The following is a 21711-nucleotide window of genomic DNA, read 5'->3' as shown; positions in this document are numbered from 1 at the left end:
AAGGTTCCTGTTCTTATCACTATGCCTACTGCCTATTGTCATTCACTTCACCACTGTGACATTTGTCCCCATGGAACCAGCAGTCAAAACGAACACTGACTGGGCGGTGGTGGCGCATGCCTTTAATCCCAGCACTCGGGAGGCAGAGCCAGGTGGATCTCTGTGAGTTCGAGGCCAGCCTGGGCTACCAAGTGAGTTCCAGGAAAAGGCGCAAAGCTACACAGAGAAACCCTGTCTCGAAAAAAACAAAACAAAACAAAAAAACAAACAAACAAACAAAAAAAACCGAACACTCTCTTCCTTAAGTTGCCTTGGTCAGTAGGCTCTATCAGAGCAACAGAAAAGTAACTAATACACATAATACACAATGACTCTATTAGAGGACCAGAGTTTGGGTCCCAGTACTTGTGGGGGGGTAGCTGATGCCTTTAAGTACAGCTCTAGGTGATCCGACACCTGCAGACTGAGGGTACCTGAACTCTCATGTACACAATGCCCCGCATATACACATAAAATATTATATAAATAAATCTTTAAAAGAGAAGCATGGTGGTGCCAGCCACTTGAGAGGTTGAGGGAAAAGAATTGCTGCAAGTTTAAGATCAACCCTGGGAACTCTGTGAGACGTTGTCTCACACAAAACAGAACACAATGATTGCCAGAGTTTAAGTGCTGTTGCTATAGAAGAGTTCTGAAGACACAATACACAACATTTTTGTTATCAATGCTTTATTGTTCAAAACAAAATTGAAATTCTCTGGCACATAAAACAATTATTTCTACAAAAGGAAAGCCTACAAATCTTGATAATTTATACAAATAACAGTTTTTCAAAAAATAAAATTTTAATTTAGTAAACTTGTCTTGTGCTCTACATTTTTCGCACTGTCTGCAATGATCCACCATAAATCCCTGAGCAGAGACATTTTGATCATGTTCTAACAACCCAGCCCTCCCCTCCCCGAGTTGGTCAGTTACTAAGTCCAGCCCTGTAGTGAAAAGTGTCAGGGACGTGTAGGTATTAAAGATCCATGCATTTTATGATGCAGGCCCAATTATTAACACCACTTGGAAGCTGAGTCATATGAAGTGTGACTACTGTGAATTCAGTGAACCTAAAGGAACTAAGTGTTGGAAAACAGAAACAGTAACAATAAAGACATAAAATGTCAAGACTAGAATGCCACAACAACAACTATTGAAATAAATAAAAAGTGTTAGACACTGAATTTATCTTTATAGCCTTATATTAAATTCTTTTTTTTTCCTTTTGTCCTAATTGCCAACGCATTAGAAAATGAAACGTATACTTCAACCCACCATTTTGGTTTACCATGGGTTCGATGTTGTTAATGTTAAATATCACTCTGACAACACAGTGATTTAGTTATAATTTAACTTCTGGCCCTTGAGTGAAATGGTTACAAAATAATGTACACATTGTAGGAGGGCCTTCTCATTAATCTCATCAAAAACTCTCACTATATTTGTCCTTCTTACAAAGAGACTAATGCCATCGGACCACTACTTCAAATTCTTTATCTACCATATTCAGATACATAACACAATGTATAATATAGGGAAAAACATAGTACTTTCTGCATGTCCAGCTTCCCTTCAATAGAATCACTAATCATATATGTATATATACACGAAGTATGAAAGGGAAGGAGAAAAGCTAATTTTTAGTTGCAAATAACTGGCTTAACAAATCTTTTTTTGTTTGTTTGTTATTTTGCTATGGTTGGATAATAAATAAATAAATATGTAGGGAATATAATAGTTAATTTCTCTACAAAGAAGTTGCTAATGGACCGGTGTTCCAGGAATTTAATTTTAGTAGCAAATTTCAGGTACAAGCCAAAAATGTTAATAGATTCTTTTTTGTTTCTTTTTATAGTTTTTAACTTATAAATGATCACTGAAATACCTAGTAGTAGGTAAGGAAATAAAATATTCAGTTTTCTACTGGAAAGTATCTTTCAACCGAAAAAAGCATTTGGCAGAAGACATAGATATATGCAGGCTGATTCTTACCTCTATGACATCTTAAAATAATTTATTTTTGACATCTTTCAGGAAGAGCAAAATAAAGTAATCTTCAAGGATTCATCTCCATTGCTGTTTAGGCATCTGTTACAAATTCATGGGCATTTCACACCAGCTCTTTCCAAAACACAAAACCATCGACAACAATCCTTATGCACTCATCCTTCATTGACTTATTATAACAACCGTTGTCTAGGAAGCACCAAGGACTTTGCCTTATATAGTCACTATTAGGTACTGGTAATGGAACATTCACAACGTCCCTTAGTGAGCATGTGTGTTAACAGGAATAGACACTGTCAAAGGTAATTTCAAAAGAAGTAATACAATGAGATCTACTGAACAGTATTGGAGAAAATGCTGACAATGTTAAAACGAAAATGCCTTGTGACACACACCCAAGGCCTCCCTAGGCCCTCTCATACCACCTGTATAAGCGGTTAGCTCTTCTCTCCATGCTCTTTTTGAGACATGAAAAACACAGGATGTTCAACACTGGGAAGCCTAGGACATTTAAACCATAACGTGTTCATGTGTATGAATCAAGAAACAACCGCAGATTCCAACAGATCCTGACACAACGTTAAAACTAAAGTTTTGTAAGCTTCAATAAGCAGGCTGTCCCAGGGAAGGAAAGACAGCAGCAGCATAAGGTCACTGGGAGTCACACTATGCTTTAATCACCCCCGTCTTCACACTTAACCTTAAGAGTTCACTGTGGCTGGATGGGCTCTCTGACTTCCTCTCACAGTGTTAAAGGAACAATATAATTTCAAAATTCTCTTTCAAAAGCGAATAACGTCTGCAACTGAGATTTCCCCCCTCCCTTCTAAGAACGCCAAAAAATCCTGTTAAGTGCTCTGGTTTACAGTCTACGGGTAACAATTACACCCTCCGGGAGGTTTTCAATGTTCCCCTTTTTGGTGTTAAGGGCAGTGCCCATAGCAAAGTGGGTTCTCCCAGCAGTGGCAGTAACCATGACGACCTCTGTCCTGGACTTGAAGTCCGTGGTGAACTTTTATCACAGCACGGCTGGGAAGTTCTGTCCGTTCGTGAAGCCAGTTTTGACCAGCATAGGAGGAGATGAGTCCTCCCGGGTCAGGTCTTGGAGGTTTTCAAGCCTTGCTTCTCCATGATGTTCCACAGCTTGCGGAGATTGGACTGAGTGATGACATCATCTGGCTTGAGCTGCAGAGCCCTCAAGTAATTGGCCTCAGCCTTCTGGAGCCGGCCATTGAGATGGAGTATGGCTCCTAGGTTCATGAGAGCAGCGGGATACTGTAAAAAGAGAGAGGAGGTGAGTGATATAGAGGCCATATCAAGAGCTCCTGCAGGGAAGACAAAATTCCTCATCCTCTCATGCAGATGATTCCCATGTCTAGAGGCATCTGATGTAAGCAATTTTGTATACAAACGTATACAAATAAAGACAGGAAGAATACACATCTTCAAGCTGCTATGTACTTGAAGGAGGACAGGCAGTTAGGAAATGTATCTTTTTTCCTTCCTCTTTAATGGCAAACCATAGGTAACATTAAAGAGACTGAATAACCTAGTCAGATTGATTTTTGGAGCAATAACAAAAAGACTTTCAACTATATCAAGTCATAGTGGTACAGCCCTCTATCCCTATCAGGAGTTGAAGGACATCCTTGGATATATTGTGAGGGTTATAAGGCAGCATTGACTATATAAGGCCCTGTTTAAAAAGAAACAAATTTAAATAAATACAATTTCAGATAGAATTGATCTTCTAAAAAACCCTCAAATACAGCTTAGTGACAGAGTGCTTACCTGTCTTGCTTAAAACTCTGGGTTCAAGTCTCAGTATCACATAACAGAAGCAAAGCAAAGCAATTAAAAATATACTTCAAAGATAAGACATGGAAATTGAGGGAAAAATGAAAACTGATGTCCGTGCTGTCTTGCCTCTTCTTGGCTCTATTCTAGGCTTTCTGTGTATAAACATTAACTTATGAGATCTATTGTTATTTTCAGAGAGGAAGCCCTGAAAAAAAAATTTAAATTTTACATCTTTCCCAAACCTAAACTAAAATATTTCCCAAGACAAGGCCCTTACATTTAAAAATTTTAAATTGTTAGATTTTTCTAATGGTGAGTATTTATATAAATATATCAAAGTAAACAATACCAAAAAAGGAACCAATTTAAAATATGGTATAGGAAAATATAACCTAAAAAAAAGCCATTTATATAACTTGTTGAAAAGTACTTAGGGAAGAAGAAAAACAAAACAAACAAACAAAAAAACTTAAGTAATGCTTATACCATGGCAAGTGAAATATAAAACTATCATGTAAAAAGATTGGTAAGAAATTGAAAAAAAAAAGATTGTGATAGCCATAGCTTATTGCAAGGATTTTTGTCTCCAAATTCTGAGATATCTGTTAATGAAAGTATATCATTATGGGAAAAATATTTTGCTTGCTATCTACAAATATAAAGGCTGCTGCCCTGTTCATGTCCTGTCCCGAGGAAGTTCTTGCTAACAGAAAGCAAACTTTTTGGCAGCTACGTAAATATATATTTCAAATATCAGACAAACAATGTTTATATGCTAAGACTGTGCTTTCATTTTGAAGATAGTATCAACCATTAATTGTCCTTCACTCTGTGCAAAAGCCAAAGATAATTTCCAATCATTTTATGATTTAGTATTTTTACAATGCATGCATTTTTTAGCTAAATTCATTTGACCCTACTGTTTACTGGAAAAACAATTATTTCTGAACCAAATCAGTGCTGGGGAGAGTGTAATAGCTCAGAGCAAACAAAAGGAAAAAACACGACCAGATTTCACTTTGAGGAGATCTGGGTTTGAGTTCTGGCTTAACCATTATGACCTTGGTGAAGTGGCCTAACACCCTTGTGCCCCAGTTTTTTTAATGTTTCTAGAAATGAATGTTTACATGAAAATAGTAAACAGATCCATATGTCAGAATACAATCACAAGGTAGATACTCTGCAAATGTCATGGTTACTTTCCCTAGTCTATCATATGCTTCTTGGTAATTGTCATAATTTTGACTTCACTGGCTAGAGAATGTCTCTGTACACACATCAAGTTCTCCTGAGTTCTAAACTGCTAGCCATTATTTTCAAGCTTTTCTACATTCTTTCTTTCCAAAAATAATACCACAAATATAAGCTATGCCTGACTTTCAACAACTTTTTGGCTAGGATGACTTCATACTTATAAAAAAAAAAAGATGGTCAGTTTCTAATTTTAAAACCAATTCAAATACACCCGGCTCTAAATTACATGACAGTGTAAAAGCTCTACACGGGGACCCAAAATAACACCGCCTACTTCATCTTCTAAAGGAACTCTGCTCTCACACCACTGTTATCATCTCAAGTTCCTCAATGCCTGAACACATTTCTGAATTATGTCTCCTCACAATGCTTGACATGACTATCCATAAACAGCTACTAAACTTTAGTATGTATGTATCCACAGGCCCCAGTACAAGAGATGTTAAAATAGGGTGACAGAATCACTGTTGGAGGCCATTCCTTGTTAACCAGAAGTAGAAGAAGCCCAGGAACTGGGTTGAAAGAAACCAGATGGCTTTGTGGGATAGTCTTTCTCTCCTCAATTACAGTGTTACCAATGTGTCTCTCTACCTGTAACGTGTATGCCTCAAATCGCAATACAGGGAGATTATTCAAAACACTCAGGGATTATGCAGTCAGATAGCCTAGTTCACATGCCAGCTCTACCACACAGAAATGCACATCTGGGCAAGCTGGGTGTGGTCTTGGGAACTCAATTCTTGTCCACGTGTGATGACAGAAGTATTTGCTCCATCCGGTTACTAAAGAGATAATATAAGAATGAAATCTAAGGCCCCTTTTTCCTTCCTTCCCCACTTTGTCTTATCCCCTCAAAACTGCAAACCAAAAATCTCCTTCTGAGTGTCCCTGAACATGAGCCAGGGGTTCCTGACTGCTTGTGCCTGGATTAACTTCCTAGTCTTTTGGAGGTTGCTCCTCTAAGAGATGGAAATGAAAACCACTGGGGCTGTACACCATCCGAGTTACACACACACCCTGTATTATTGTTTCTAAACTACAGCCCAGCGGTTCTTCTGTCCTTTGGAATTATCTTCCTACCATTAGTTGATGAATAAATATTAATATTTAGTATTCTTCTAAGAAAACACAATAAGGAAGCTAAATCTGCTTGATGAATGATTTCTAAATGCTAATTACAATGGTGCTTTTGTAACAAACTTAATTTGGTATCTCACATCATAGCATGTTACTCATTAAATAAAAATAATCATAAATCTATATTATCAAATTAATGTGGGATGGTACATCAAGGAAAGTCATTTATATTTGTTAATTGCTATCCCTAAAGAGCAAAAATATCTATAAACTGGTTATGTGCATATTTTAAGAACATCCATAGTTTAAGAGGTTACATATTTAATTATAATCATAACATTTTGTATTATAAATACCTATTTTAATTGGGAAATTACTTTAGACATACAAAAACCTGTATAATATACTGCATAAGACATCCCATAACTTATCTGAGTAAATGGTAAAACGTGACTGAAGTAATGGACACTGGCACCCAAAGTAACTGCTTTGAAAGTGTCAACAGTGATTTGGACATAAATAATTATAAGTCTTTGTTAAAAGCATAAAAATAACATATAACATAGATAACATATAAATAACATTGCTTTACATCCAAAGACTAGGCTTATGTTCCCAAGCCTGTCATGTGTCTCCCTCCAGAGTGGTAGCTATTGTGGCTTAATGCATACCCACTGCCCTGAGTAACTTCTGGTCTTCCAGACATACAATTGAGTTCAGAGAGTAGTCTTGTTAGCACTTCCAGACTGGATAGAAAATCAGAATTGCTGGCCCTACCTATGGATTCAGAATGTGAATTTTAACTAGATCCTCAGGTTCTTTTATTGCCATTAACATGCTAGGAGCACTGTCGTGAAGGTCATTTCTGGATCAAAGATGCTATCATTTTACAGCATTTACAAAGAAATTGCTTAGAAGAGGTATATCTTTTAGAGCAAAGTATGTCAGATCATGTATCTATCCCCTTATAAAGTAGAATTCTCCTTTTAGTCATATAATTAGTTAAGACAGTAAACGTTCAAATAAAATTTTATTAACAGAGCTGTAAATGATTAAATGCTAGGAGATGGAAAGAGATGGTGTAGAAACAGTGTGTGATGGGTGTCTAAACAGCCTGCAAGCCTCCCTGGCTATGGAAGTGAATGAAAGAATTTTGGGTGGCAGTCCATCTTATTATGTACTGGTGGCTTTGCTCTCTGCCAGCTGCAACTCATGGTCTGGGGATGAGACACACAGCCACAAGTGCCAATGTCTAGCCTCATCCACATGGTCTTCATTGAACACAGCCGATGAAGTTTTCAGCGTGTTAACCATGGCAGGCAGCAGCTTACAACCGTCTAACACAGGGCTGCTGGCTTAATACAACAAATGAGGCCACCTCCTTCTTCACAGGCTAGAACAGAGAACCAGACCTCGCTTGTTTCCTTGAAGCGGACAGATGCTTTACATCAAATGGGATGACTGGCAGCCATGTGGAGGCAGCATATGACGTCTTTTCTCAAGTCTCTAGAGAGTTGTGCCTTGTTATTTTACTGTGGTCTTTGGCTTGATTCTCTAACGTTAGAGGAGGAAATTAAAATGATGGACATCAACTAGGGTAGAATAGAGCAAAGACAATGATTATGGAGGTCTGATTATAGCCCAAGTTCCTTGACACCCTCAAAAACTCAAAGGATATCTGGGAGCATAAAGAAATTTTTTCTATCACTAGCACATCTCATAATGTTGGAAAGAAACTCTGAAGGACAAGTACTGGTGACATAAGAAGGTACAGAGTGGGGAATTCTGAATTCTTTTGGGAACGGGACTAAGATGTACAGGATGGGAGGGTCCAGAGGAAGGAAAAGGCTAGTCAGTGTATAACCCATTAGCCCCTGAGGGGACTCATCTCTCACAGGACAAACGATGGGAGGGTGGAAACAGAGTGCACTACTCAACATTTCTACCTATTAAATGCTTTTATTTCCAATCTGTTTTATTGATTAATTTTCCAAAGGATCTGCTCACGTTGCTGAAACTATTTATAGCACTGTATATTTGCTGTGTGTGAAGTAGATATCATTTGAAAGAGAAAGTCTGACATCAGCATGACTTCCTCCTCCTAACACATATACTATGCATTGGAGGAATGTTTCCAAGATACCCACCCACCTTCATCTTTCCTTCTGAATATAATTTACAAATAAACAAATTTACATACTAAAAGTGATTAATGGATTCTCGCTCCTTTTTAAAGTAGTTACCAAATAACTCAAATTATTGTCATAAATATTAAGAAACGCATGGAAAGAGAATTCTTGCCTAAGTTTTTAATGTATATCTAACAGACAGTCAATAAATAATTATTGATGATTTTTAATATAGATCTTGCTGAAAAGCATGATGTGGACTGAAATAATATCAGATACATTAGATTCCTCAGTCCAGGAGATAATGTTCTATGGTGATATTTTATTTTTATTAAAATGTTATTTGTATGTTAATAAATAAAGTTGCCCGGGGGTCAGAGCTATTAGCAAGCCATACGAAAGCTGGGTGGTGGTGGCATACGCTTGTAATCCCAGCACTTGATAGGCAGAGCTAGGTAGATCTCTGTGTGTTCAGGGATACAGCCAGCATTCGAGACACACGCCTTTAATCTCAATACCAACCATAGAAGACCTGGAGGTCTATACAGACAAGCAGTGACGAGGTGGTCATGTGGTTGGGTTTACAACCAATGAGAAGGCAGAACCAAAAGTCTTTATAAAGACTTTAACACAGGGGTAGCTCTTTTTCGGAGAGGTAGGACCACCGCAGGAGGAAGGGTAAGGTTTTAGCTCTTAACTCTGACCTCTTGGCTTTCTTCTTTGCATTGGTTCTGTGTTTCTTATTTAATAAGACGGTTGGTTACATCTACAATGTTCTTCCTGTTTTGCCCAACTGGTGTGCAAATGGTCTAACATAAAACCAGACTCCTGGGGACACCACCCTTGAATCACTGCCTCCTAAGCCTACCATGTACACAAGCATATCACATTCAATTGTTAAATTTTGGTAACTGGTCCTTAAAATCTCTCTTAAATCATTTTCCTGGGAAGTTGGAGGGTATAAGACAATAGTAGAGAGTTTGTCTAGCCTATGTAAGGCCTTGGATTTGATGCTAGCAACTACTAGCAACTACAAAAAAAAAAAAAAAAAACAACCCAAAATACAAAAACAGAAACAAAAAACAAAACACAAGGGAAACACTTCTATTTACATCTTTTTCCTTTCTTCCATCTTGGTTTAAGCCTTAATCATTTTTTCCCTTATTTCTAGATTCTATAATTATTTTGACAGAAAATAAAAAGCCAAATCAAGAGATGAGTGGCAGAATCAAAGATGAGTCAAGCCATATGTGTTTTTTAATATATATATACTATATATATATACATACATACATACATACATATATACACATATATACCCATTGAACTGCAGTTCCTTGTCACACCTAGCTGTCCCCTCAGTACTGGCATGTAGTTCAAGGGCATAGATAGAATAGGTATCCACTACAGTGTCGCTGACCTACACAAACAGACATGGGAACTCTGCTCAGCCCTGCACAGCTGCAGCTCTCTTCTCATGCCCAGCCTCATCTCTTCCGTTCAATCTGCCCATTAAGCAGAGCACAGGGTTTTGTGTATTCTTGAGTGGCCACATGTGTGGACAGACTGGCTGGGAACACTAACACTGGGGGATCAGCTCTGTGAGCAGCAGTGAGATGAGCTGCAGCAAGTGGACATTGAAGGGTCTGCATGGGGAGGGAGGGCTGCACAGACAGACCAATGTCCCACAAGGCAAAGGAATATATATATATATATATATATATATATATATATATATATATATATATATATAAACTATATGTATATAGTTTAAAAAATTTTCAAAGGGCATAACAAATATCATGGACCCACCTAACAAATAGAACCTTATCAATATACTGAAGGCCCTGTCTGTCACAGGTCTTTGTGCTGACCTCCATTATCAGTGGTGGGACTCGTGTCTGGCTTGAACTTGCACAAGTCTTGTGTGTGTTATCATGTGAGTCCATGTGTTCAGCTGCACTAATATATCTGGAAAACAATATTTCATTGTAGTCACCCACCTCTGGCTTCCATAGTCTTTGTGTCTCCTATTCTGCAATGAACCCTGTGCCTTAGAATAGGGAGGTGAGACACAGATGTGTCATTAATGAATGAGGATTAAAGAATCTCTCACATTTTGCACCTTGACCCATTGTGGGCATCTGTAACAATCACCATCTATTCCAAATAGTTTTTCTATTGAAGGCTTGAAAGATGTGCTATTTTGTGGGAATAGTAAGACATTAGGAGTTTACTTAGTAATATGTGCATTTAGAAGAACAGTAACAAACTTTATTGTAGGGCCTATGGCCTGTCTAACTATGGTTCATGGGCCTCCAATGGTGCCAAGTACCTTTTTCTTCTTGTGGCCTGGGCTTTAAATGCAGTCAGAAAGTGGTTGGTTACTCTCATGATGTTCTTGCCACTATTGCATAAGAAGGGGTATCTTTTCAGACCAGTTGTTATCATAGTTCTTAGAGTCCACAGTTCACAGTTCACTAATGATTATTCTTCTTCTCTGTAGTATGCATAGAACATTCCAGACCATGAAGGCTAGCCAGTATGGATGAAGCCTCCAAGTGAGTGCCAGCTTGATCTCTCCACATTTTATAAACCAAGTATGTAGTATAGTAAGCAATAGGGTCTTTGTCAAGTTTTTTTTCTATTTCTTTTTTAATTAAGGAATTTTTAATTCATTTTACATACCGACCACAGATTCTCCTCTTCCCTCTTTCTGCTCCTCCAACCTTTCCCCCCAACTCCCCATTCCCTCCTCCAATAAGGTATGGCCTCTTGTGGAAAGATACCAGGGTACATTCAGTAGAGGCAGGTACAAGCACTGCATCAAGGATGTGCAAGGTGTCCCAACCATAGAAAGGTAACCAATAGCATTGGCAATACCCTGTAATATTTAGGGGTCTATGGAACCTCAGTGACAATAATTCCAAAAGAGGTAACGAATTCCTGGCACTTGACTTTTTTCGAGCCTTTTGGTATCAAGTAGGGACATTATTCACATTATAGGGTTTTTAACAAAAAGTTCAGTAATACATATTAACAAAAAGACAGCATCTTCAACAAATGGTACTTGCCAAACTGGAGAGTTATATGTAGAATAATAAAACTTAATCTTTGTCTCAAAATGTACAAAACTCAACTTCAAATATATTAAGGACCTCAACATAAGAACCAATACTCTGAATCTGACAGAAGAGAACATAGGAAATATGGTTGAACTCGGCAGTCACAGAAGGAACTTTCTGGACAGGACCCCAATAGTGTAGGCATTATGAACAACAATTAGCAAATGGTACCTTATAATACTAAAGAGCTTCAATACAAAGGACAACATCATTCAACTGAAGATGCACCCTACAGAGGGGAAGAAAAAATCTTTGCCAGCTATTCATCTAACAGAAGGTTCATTCTAGAATCTACAAAGAACAAACAGAACCCTAAATGTTAAGAAAACAAGCAACCAAGTTAAAAGGGGGGCATGAAACTAAATAAAGAATTCTCAAAAGATGAAATACAAATAGTTAGAAAACATTTTTAAAAAGTTCATCATCCTTAGCTATCATGGAAAGGCAGATTAAAATTACTTGGAGATTTTTGTCTTATCCCAGTCAGAATGGCTAAGATAAAGAAACAAAAACAAGACAAAAGAAAACAGAAACCCAAACGATGACAAAAGTCCAGAGGGAATGTTTATTCATAGCTTGGGAGGAGTGCGATCTGGTGCATCCACTATGGAAGCCAGTGTGGCAGTTCCTCAAAATCCTAAAAATCAATACATTGTATGATTCAAATATACCATCTTTGGTTATATACCCAAAGGATTCTATATCCCACTATAGAGATATTTTGTTCTCCGTGTTCATTTCATGCAATAGCCATGAACGAAAACAGCCCAGGTGTCCATCAAACCATGAATGGACAATGAAAAAGTCCTACATTTCCCACAATGGAATTTTATTATTCAGCTATTTAAGAAAAACAAAATTACAAAATTTGCAGATACATGGAGGAAGCTGGAAAGAATCATTCTGAGTGAGGGAACCTAGACCCCAGAAGGACAAATACTGTGTGTTTTCTCTCATTTGAGGATAGTAAATTTGAATCTTCAGCTATATAGTGTGTCATTTGGAATACCCAGGGGAGGCCAAGAAATTAGTAAAGAGCTGTGGAATGGAGTGGGGTGGATAAAGAATGCAAGGGCATACAGGGGTAAATGAAAATAATGGAATCAGGAGGGTACACTGGGTGGGGGAGGGGAGAACGAAGTAGAACAGGGAATATGGAGAGGGATGAATAACACTATATAACTTTGGAAAAAGTCATTTAGAAACCAAGATCCTCTCTTGTTTTTTATTTATTCTTATTTTTATTTTTTTGAGACAATATTATTCAGGCTCCAGACTGTCCTGGAACCCCTCAAATAGCTGTGGCTGGCCTTGAAATCGTCTTTCATGTGCTTCTGCCTTCCAAGAGCTGATGTTATGGCTGTATAGCATCATATCCTGCTATCAGTGTTTCTCAACTGAAAAATATGGCCAGGGGTGGTGGCTGAAGCCTGTGTATACAGCGTTTGGCAAGCTGAGGAAAATACATTTTAAGTTAGCCAGGGCTACAGAATGAGATCCTATCTCAAAAACAAAATTTTTCAAAGATGAGAAAATGAAAAAAAAATCTGTCATAAACAAAGTGGGACTCCTTGAAACAGGATCACTTTGTGTGTGTGTGTGTGTGTGTGTGTGTGTGTGTGTGTGTGTGTGTGTGTGTTGGGGGAGTGAGTGATGGTAGAAATGTTGTGAGCCGTATGATGGACTTTGGACAGAGGGACAGCCCCTCGACTATGTCACAGTAATCATGTAAAATCCCAGATCACTGTAGTGGGAGAACAATGGCACTTGACTATCCAGCCAGAACACAGAATAATCTTTATTTATGATCTTCGTCCAGTTGTCTTGCTCTATGGCTTCCCTTTCATAGCCGTTAAAAAAATAACAACCAGAAAATAATTTAGGTTTAGGATGATCAGAAACCTTCCTCTTTCCCCCTCTTAGCAGTGCTTACATTTCTGCGGGCATCTTGTCCCATTTTTAAACTCCACCATCCGTACATGCTTCTCTGTCCTTCAGTTCTCCTCTACTCCAGTATGTCTCTCACTTAAATATTCATATTTCTAATTTAAAAAAGGGGGTATTTCAGAAGCTTCAAGTTGTGCCTACAAGAAAGAATTCAGAACCTTCAGCCCTGATTCTAAGTAGTCTTTTAAAATCCAGCATTCAAAATGAATCCTCTATGTGCTTTCTTTCTGGGCTACATGGACTTCTGTTTCTGTTATATGCTCCTTACAGCATCCATTCCCCTCATAGAGGACTCCTCTGACAATGGCCTTCTTCCTTTCTCTCAGACAAACTGCTCATTAAAACAAACAAAACCAAGCCAGAGAGGACAGCAGTCTCTATTCACTACTTACTTTCAATGTTCCCATAGTACTGCCTGCATACATTAACTGCAACATTACCACAATGAATTATAGCTGCTCGTTACACACGTCTGTCTTCTTCACTGAAGGGTGAAAAACTCATTGAGTTTATTCCAATTGTCTTTATACTGCTAGAGGTAGAGACGGGAATAAGAATGAAACACTCAATGAATGCTTGCTGAGATTCCGTATGGTCAAGCAGAAGAAACTGGCTGAGCAATGGTCAATTCTATATCAATGTCAATGTAATTTGACATGCATTTACTGAGCACCTATATGTCAAGTGCTCTGCTAGACACTAGCTAAGTAATGGACAAAAAAGCTTTTGTTTTAATATAGACACGGAATTAGTTCATTTTTAGCATACCCTGGTATTTACTACAAGCCAGTAGAAGGTAAACCTGTATTATCTCCATGCTGTCACTCAAATTTAGGAGGTAGATAAAATTGCCACCCATGCTAACAAGGACCACACCAGAAGGACTCTCTATCCTCAGTTTTCCATCCTGATCATGATGACAAACTCATCCCTTGGAAGGTAAAGCAAGATGTGTTGAAATAGAGCCTAGTAAGAGCTTTGAGGGAAGTGGAGTGAAAGCCTTTATTTTTGGGTACAAAGCTATGAGACAAGATGCACTAGCTGGCTGCTGCAAGACTTTATATGTTCAAAATGAAAGTGTGCATGATTTTTTGCAATTAATGGGTGGCATCAAAATCCTTTCCTTAAATTTATTTTTTAAAAGCATTTTTGGCAGACTGTTGAGAGCAGAGCTGAAGCTGGACAGTAATCCTAATATATAGGAGTCTGGAGTTCAATTAATTTGGAGATTAAGCTGACAATTGTGACAGCGATGGTGTTAACCCTTCTGTGACCTAACTCACTTCAGGGGAAAATAGGTCCTAAAAAATGCAACATGAATGCAATGTAAGAAGAGCCCTCATAAAACAGCACAGTGAAAAGCAACCCATAAGCAACACAGCACTCTCCATTTAGAGAGAAAATTTCTCTGAAGTCAGTTTTTGAAATAAAGCATCAATGCAAAAAAAAAAAAAAAAAAAAAAAAAAAAAAAAAAAAAAAAAAAAACAGAAAACAAAACCAAATCATAGAAACAACAAGGGCAAAAAGCACTGAAATCCAGCAACGGCAAGGCAGACTCTGACAGATTATAGAAATGATTCGTTTTGATTCTCAGTTTCAATGTAGTATTTGTGTTTATGAACTAGCTTTTGAATAAAACAAAACAGACATAGGTTACAAAGAAGATACAATATTGCATCGAGGGAGTCGTTTCAATCTGTCAGTGACACATTTTATCCTGTGTACTCAATCCTTGCTACCTACATCTGCCCCATCCCACAGGGCATAACAGGAATGTTCATTTAACTTTTATGACCGGTGTGATTGCCACAATGTGGAATGCTATTCATTTTGATGGCAGTCAAAATGTCAGCAGCTGTGGCTTGGCGGGTGAGCAAACAGTCATTGTAATGGAATCATCTCCAAGGTAGTGGATATCGCTAACAGACTCTAAAGCGCATCACTTAAATTACTTTCCAATGGAAAAGATGTTACTTCCGAGGTGCATTTCCTAATGACCTTAGTCTCATAGGGATGCTTTTCACAGGTCATGACATTTGCAGCATTCATAAAATGCAATCAGTACACTGTTTATTTGCAGCAAGAACAAGGCTCATCACATGAAGCAAAACTACCAAACTTTTGCTCTTCATCACTGAAAATGTCATGCAGATGGGAACAGGGATAAAAATAAGAAGAAAATAAGAAATGTAGAAAGTAATCATAGCAGACAAGCATCATCTATGTGTCAAGAACGAACAAACAAACAAACAAACAAACAAACAAGCATAAAATCAAGCTCCATCTGCCCTAATTTACCTAGATATGTACCATGAAATTCCATGAAATCTTCTTTGAACTAATTTCTTTGCCTTTTGATTTATGCAATCTAATTGACTCTACACTGTATTCAATAGTTTTAGCATGAAGAGGAAGGAAGAGCATGCGCACACATTCTTAATCATAGTCGTATTACAGAGAATGAATTCCAGCTGTCCAGGTTGTCTAAATGTGTATATATAAAAATAAAGCACAAATTTGAATATATGTGGTAAAATGACTGTTCATTCTGATAAGTTGGAACAACTCACTAGGATGTTATTAAATCATGCTTCAGAAATATGGTGGAAATTAGTATTTACATCTAAAACATTTAAGAACTAAGTTACCATGAACGGCAGGAGAGGAATCTTACTTTCCTGGACTTTTACTATGTAAATTGATCATCTTTTTATATGTGTAAGACAATCAGGCGTGTGTGCTTGTTGGAGTGTATGTTTATCATGTGGTTTAGACACATCAAATTGACATAATCCTAGGTATGCTGGAGCGAGGATTCAACAGATGCCAAAGCAATCAAATCTAGGGAATTATTTGAACCTATAGAGATCACTTCTCTGATTCACTTTTATGCTTTCAGCACACTTATATTAAGGAGCTAGCAGAGAGATGATGGTTTCTGTATTGCAGAAATGACAGATTTGAATAAGTCTTACTGTAAATCGTCACTGCTTAGAAGTATAGAAATGAGCATGTCAGTGACTTCAAAACAGTAGACTAAAATGGTTAGGGTCATACACTCTGAAGCTTCACTAAACTTCTCTAATGGAGTACCACTAACTCAGTGGCCCAGTGTATTTCTCACTGTCATCGGACTCCATAAGTCTGACATCAGATTGCTAGCGAGTGTCTTCCTCCTGGATGTTCCTTCCCATGGCCTTCCTTGGTATGCCTGCACAGAGGAGACGTGGGGGAGATTCCTCATGTCTCCTCTGTTTTTGAAGGGCTTTATTCCTAGCGTAAGGGCCCTTATTCTCAAGGCCTAACCTAGTCAACCCCTACCGATTCTCTCAGAGGCTCCAGCTCCAGTCGAACCAGGATTAGGGTGTTCTGAAGACAAACAAATATTCAGTTCATAACAGGCAGGCAGCATAACTCCCCCCACCCCCTCTGTTACAGAGCAGACACGGACTATGGTGTGAACACACAGGATTAGTTAGGGGTGAGGTTCAGTCAGAACCACCACATTTCAACATGTCATGAGAAGACAGCAAGTGTCTACCCACAAAACACACATGATGAGAACACACTCTCCTGAGCAAGCTAATTGCAGTGCCTTTATGCACACAACAATTGGAAAGTATTTCTCATGGTCTAAGTAACAATGACCAGATTAAACATCAACAAACCAGAATGAAGCAATTCCCCCCCAAATGATAAATCCTCCTGGGGTTAAAATTAAAATGTGAACACTGCCTGAGGCATGGTTTCACTTTTACAGGGCCAGGCCTTTGTGGATACACGCTGGAAAAATAGTGATGGAAGGTGTTTACACATCATTTCAGAAAAGATTCCACCAGGACACACCAATTGAGGTGAAGCCAAGCTTCACTCCGAGCTATTAAACTTGCCAAAGTATCACACCTGCAATAAACATAAAATAAATAAATGTAGCTTGTGGGTCTACCCCAAGCACACCAAGGGGCACTGAGTAGGAAAAATTCTCCCATGCACAGTAGAGACTCAAGTAGAGATTCAAGTACTCCCTCCTGGACATACTCTGCAAAGTCAGTATATGGAATGGTTCTAACCAGACAGTATCAATCATCTCCTAAATAAGGCATGTCCAGCCAGCACTGCTTTTACATCTATAAGATTTTAAAAACTGACTTGATGGCATACTTTTTCCGTGTTCATATATAATACAGATTGTGCAATGCTTCTACATAGCCAACCCACCAGTGTCTCCTCACTTCCTTATTTTTGAAAACGCATGACTTTCTTTGGGACCTACCTTTCTTGGTGTAGTCTATTAACATAAACAAAGGAAACGAGTGAGCAAGGAACTAGCTCTACCGGAAGCAATCACACATGCCCACAGTCCTAACACTGCTAGATTATTGACTGGCTACATCCTCACCAATCCTCTCAAATAACAACCCAAATGAAACTTGAAAAGGAAGGCAGAGACAAGTAAATCATTTCAGACTCAATTAGGAATTGCCTATGGTGAATTTGACTTCCATCAGATTCATTTTCTATACCAATTTAGGGAACCTTAATGATTATAAAAGTATGTGTCAAATACGTTGCATGTAATACATTTCTACCCTCTGTAAGAAGTAATTTTGTATGCACAGTATAACAACCTGAGATCTGATATTTGACTGTGCTAACACTCAGCTACTTCTCACTGCTACCTGATTCATGCCTGAACAAGCCAAAAAGAAAAAACAAAAAACAAAAAACACTTCACCAGAATTATAATAAGGCATATCTTTTCAGCTCTTTTATGTAAGAAACCAGAGGCATGATAATTTCTTGCTACTACATATTAGTTATTCAAAGACAAAGTACCTTATGAATACTCTACTAGCTATCTAATTAAATTGTAGGCCATTTATGTCATAAATGTTTAATGTCCATTGTGTATAATAATTAAATCCAATTTCAATGTCTTGGAATGGCTCATAGAAATTAAGTTATGCTCCAATGCTGGTAATTTGATACTTTTATTTAATTTAGTCAAAAATATAAGTTTAAGAACTTTGCAAACTCCTTGGTGCACCCGAGAGAAGAATTAAATGGTAATTATAAAGGTAACATTCTTCAAAAATTAATGCTACATGAGTCTGATGTAGTACATAAGTGGTCTCCAGCAGAGGATTCGGGATGCAGGTGGTCATAGGTCTCCTCAACTCCAAAACTTGTTCATAGAGGAACAGGTACCATGGACATCTCAAGAAACAGAGATGTAAGATATTTTGGCATCTTTTACTCTATAGATTAGGGAGAAAAAAAACTTCATATTGATGAAAAATAAAAATTTAATAAAAAAGGTTACTGACATTCTTTTTCAGACTCTAAATATTTAAAATCAAGTGTGTCCTGCAGTTCTTTGAGTATGAGTTTTAAAATTATTAGTTTCTTGTTGGGTATGGAACTGCATGTTTTTAATCTCAGAGAAGGAGAAGCAAGGCGATCTCTGTGAGTTCCAGGTCAGTGCCGTCTACATCGTGAGTTTCAGGCCAGCCAGGTATATAGACCCCATCTCAGAAAATGAAATGATGAGTCTTTTTAACTGTTACAGCCCATTTACAGTTTTCCTTTAAAATGCAATTTGTTAACTCACTAATTCAATCAATACCTAATTACCGGGAAATTTCTACAGGATGGAGTCAAACAGTACACAAAACAGCTAATGTATCAGGTCTGATGGAGCTTATATTCTCTCTCTAATACACAAACAATATGTGTGAGCAAGATAGATACTGTGATACATACTGTCTTAGGGTTTCTACGACTATGAAGAGACACCATGAAAACAGCAACTCTTATAAAAGAAAAACATTTAATTGGGGTGGCTTACATTTTCAGAGGTTTAGTCGATTATTATCATGGTGGGGAGCATGGCAGTATGCAAGCAGACATGGTGCTGGAGGAGGGGCTACTGTATGTTGATATGCAGGCAACGGGAAGTAGACTGTCCCAATGGACATGGCTTGAGCATATATGAGCTCTCAAAGCCCACCTCCACAGTTATACACTTCCTCCAACAAGGCCACACCTCCTAATAGTGCCATTTTCTCTGGGAGCAATTTTCTTCCAAACTGCCACACATACTAAGATTAAAAAGTGAATCAAGGGCCGGGTGGTGGTGGCACACGCCTTTAATCCCAGCACTCGGGAGGCAGAGCCAGGTGGATCTTTGTGAGTTCGAGGCCAGCCTGTTCTCCAAAGCGAGTTCCAGGAAAGGCACAAAGCTACACAGAGAAACCCTGTCTCGAAAAAAAAAAAAAAGTGAATCAGGGTATATGTTTAAGGAAAGAATGGTTGGGAAGGTCATAAATTAGTCTGTAAATCTTGGCTGACTCATCTTTGATTCCCCAAAAAGATTCAAAAGAAGAGTCTATAAGGACATATGAATACTATATCCATAGACAGCTAACAACCACCAGTGGGGCTGAGAGGAACCTGAGCTGGAACACACTGGAAATATGGAAAAAACGTATGGCCAGGAGGGAGGAATAACCATCAGTCAAATGTTTTTCACAAGACAAGGTCAAATGTTTCTCACAGGACAAAGACTGTAGACCTGAGAACAAGTGCATGATTGATTGGGGCAAATGTGTGATGGAATAGGTTCAAATGAAGAAGCAAAAGATTTGCTTTGAAGTGAAGCTGAGAAATGGTGTGGTTGTTAGCTAAAGAAATGAGGTTAAAAGCTATTCTTAGTGTTTTTACAGGTTTGTAGGAAGAATATGCTTTAATGGTAATGGGAAAATTGTCAAAATGGGAGGGAGAAAGACAGGGAAGGAGGAAAGGAGGAAGAGGGTAGGGAAGGAGAGAGAGAAAGGAAGAAGGAGGATGAGTTGAGGGGGATGATGATGAAATCCTTTCCTCCCCATGCCAGAATGTTGGCTGATATGACCTTATGGAGGGTGCGTATAGGCAACTACAGCAGTTGTGATTTGAGAGGTGCAGCAGATAAATTCATTTCTTAATGTTATCATTGGATAGCTCTAGCAGTCCTGTGGTCCATGTTTTATACTGTTAATTTTCTTTGTACTACAGCAGCTGGCTTAAAACAATATTGATGACATTTTTACTTTGTGACCACTCAATCTCACTTAATAAATAAAAAAAATTATAAATCAAGTAAAACAAGTATATCTTTAACTTGGGATTCAGTGATATTACATGCATTAAAAAAGGAAGCTGCACTGTTTAGTGCAATGATTCAGATAGCAGTTACTAACTACAGGAAAGGAAGAAATGAGATGAGACTAATTAAGACACAAATGGAAAGTAATTGGAAAGGGTTACTTTCGGGGTTAGATGATATGCTCACGGGAATGTCTTTTTTATTAAGTGCATTTGCTTACACATATTAATATGTTATGTGAGTTATATATTACATTTGATACTATAAATATTTGGTTTTACAATTATTCTTTAGGATCACACTCCCACAGGGCTTCCTTGTTGACAGAAGCTCCAAAGATAGTCCTCCATGCTCAGAGAAAATGTTCCCTTGGGCCATACTATTGCCTAAGATAAAAGTGGTGGTAGTTGGGAGGCACATTGAAGACTGTATTTCTGGTAATATCCCTGGGCCTTTTGCTCAATACGATAAGCACACCACTCTGGTCAATGTTTACTACAGTGTTTATGTGTGTTTGTATCATGCTCTCTGTTTGGTTTACTCACCATGGTAGATTATCCTTCTAGAATGATTTTTTATTCTGCCCAAGGTATGTATTTTAAAGAGCTCTTCACTAAAAGGCTACTGGTGGCAAGACTTTTCAGTTTTTGATTGTCTAAGTCCTTATTTCACTGGCATATTGTAAGATACCTCTAGCTGACAAGAATATTACAGAATTAAGAACAAAATTGTTCTTCATTCCTAAAAGTGCCCATTCCATAGCATGCTGAGTTTCACTTGCTGCTCCTACCGATCATTGATTTTGGTTAAATTGGTACACTTTATGGATATATTTCATTCCTTCTTCGGTATTCTCCAGTATCAACAGGGTTAGGTGAAGGTAGATTTCTACTTATTCACTTTGTAACACATTATGCTATATATCTTATCACTCTAAACAGTTTACAGCCCAATTATATACTTTAGGTAGCTGAATATATGTTATGTCTTACTGTATTGCTTTAGTTTGCGTTCTTTTTATAATTTCAGTACTGGGGATCAGAATTAAGCCAGAGCATTGTAAATGCTAGGCAAGTGCCATGTCACCGTGTATCTCCAAGCTCCTTTTCCCTCAAACTTCTTACCTTCTCTTTATAACCTGGTTTTCCTCTTTTGTGTAGAAACCTAGATAATTTGCTCATA

The 21711-nt window shown here is 38.0% G+C and overlaps 1 protein-coding gene across 1 annotated transcript in view; it reads right to left on the bottom strand.

The window, feature by feature from the left end:
• Nucleotides 1-761: 761 nt before the first annotated feature.
• Tmtc2 (transmembrane O-mannosyltransferase targeting cadherins 2) overlaps nucleotides 762-21711 on the bottom strand; it is a 411806-nt gene continuing 390856 nt past the window's right edge. The window contains exon 12 of the mRNA XM_059245620.1: nucleotides 762-3327. Coding sequence (XP_059101603.1) covers nucleotides 3148-3327 — 180 coding nt within the window. The 3' untranslated portion in view covers nucleotides 762-3147. The remainder of the gene's footprint in view (nucleotides 3328-21711) is intronic.

Source organism: Peromyscus eremicus, chromosome 18 (genome assembly GCF_949786415.1).
Source record: "Peromyscus eremicus chromosome 18, PerEre_H2_v1, whole genome shotgun sequence".
NCBI classification, from domain to species: Eukaryota; Metazoa; Chordata; class Mammalia; order Rodentia; family Cricetidae; genus Peromyscus; species Peromyscus eremicus.
Note: the sequence above shows the minus strand (reverse complement) of the source record. Positions and strands in the feature narration are given on the sequence as shown.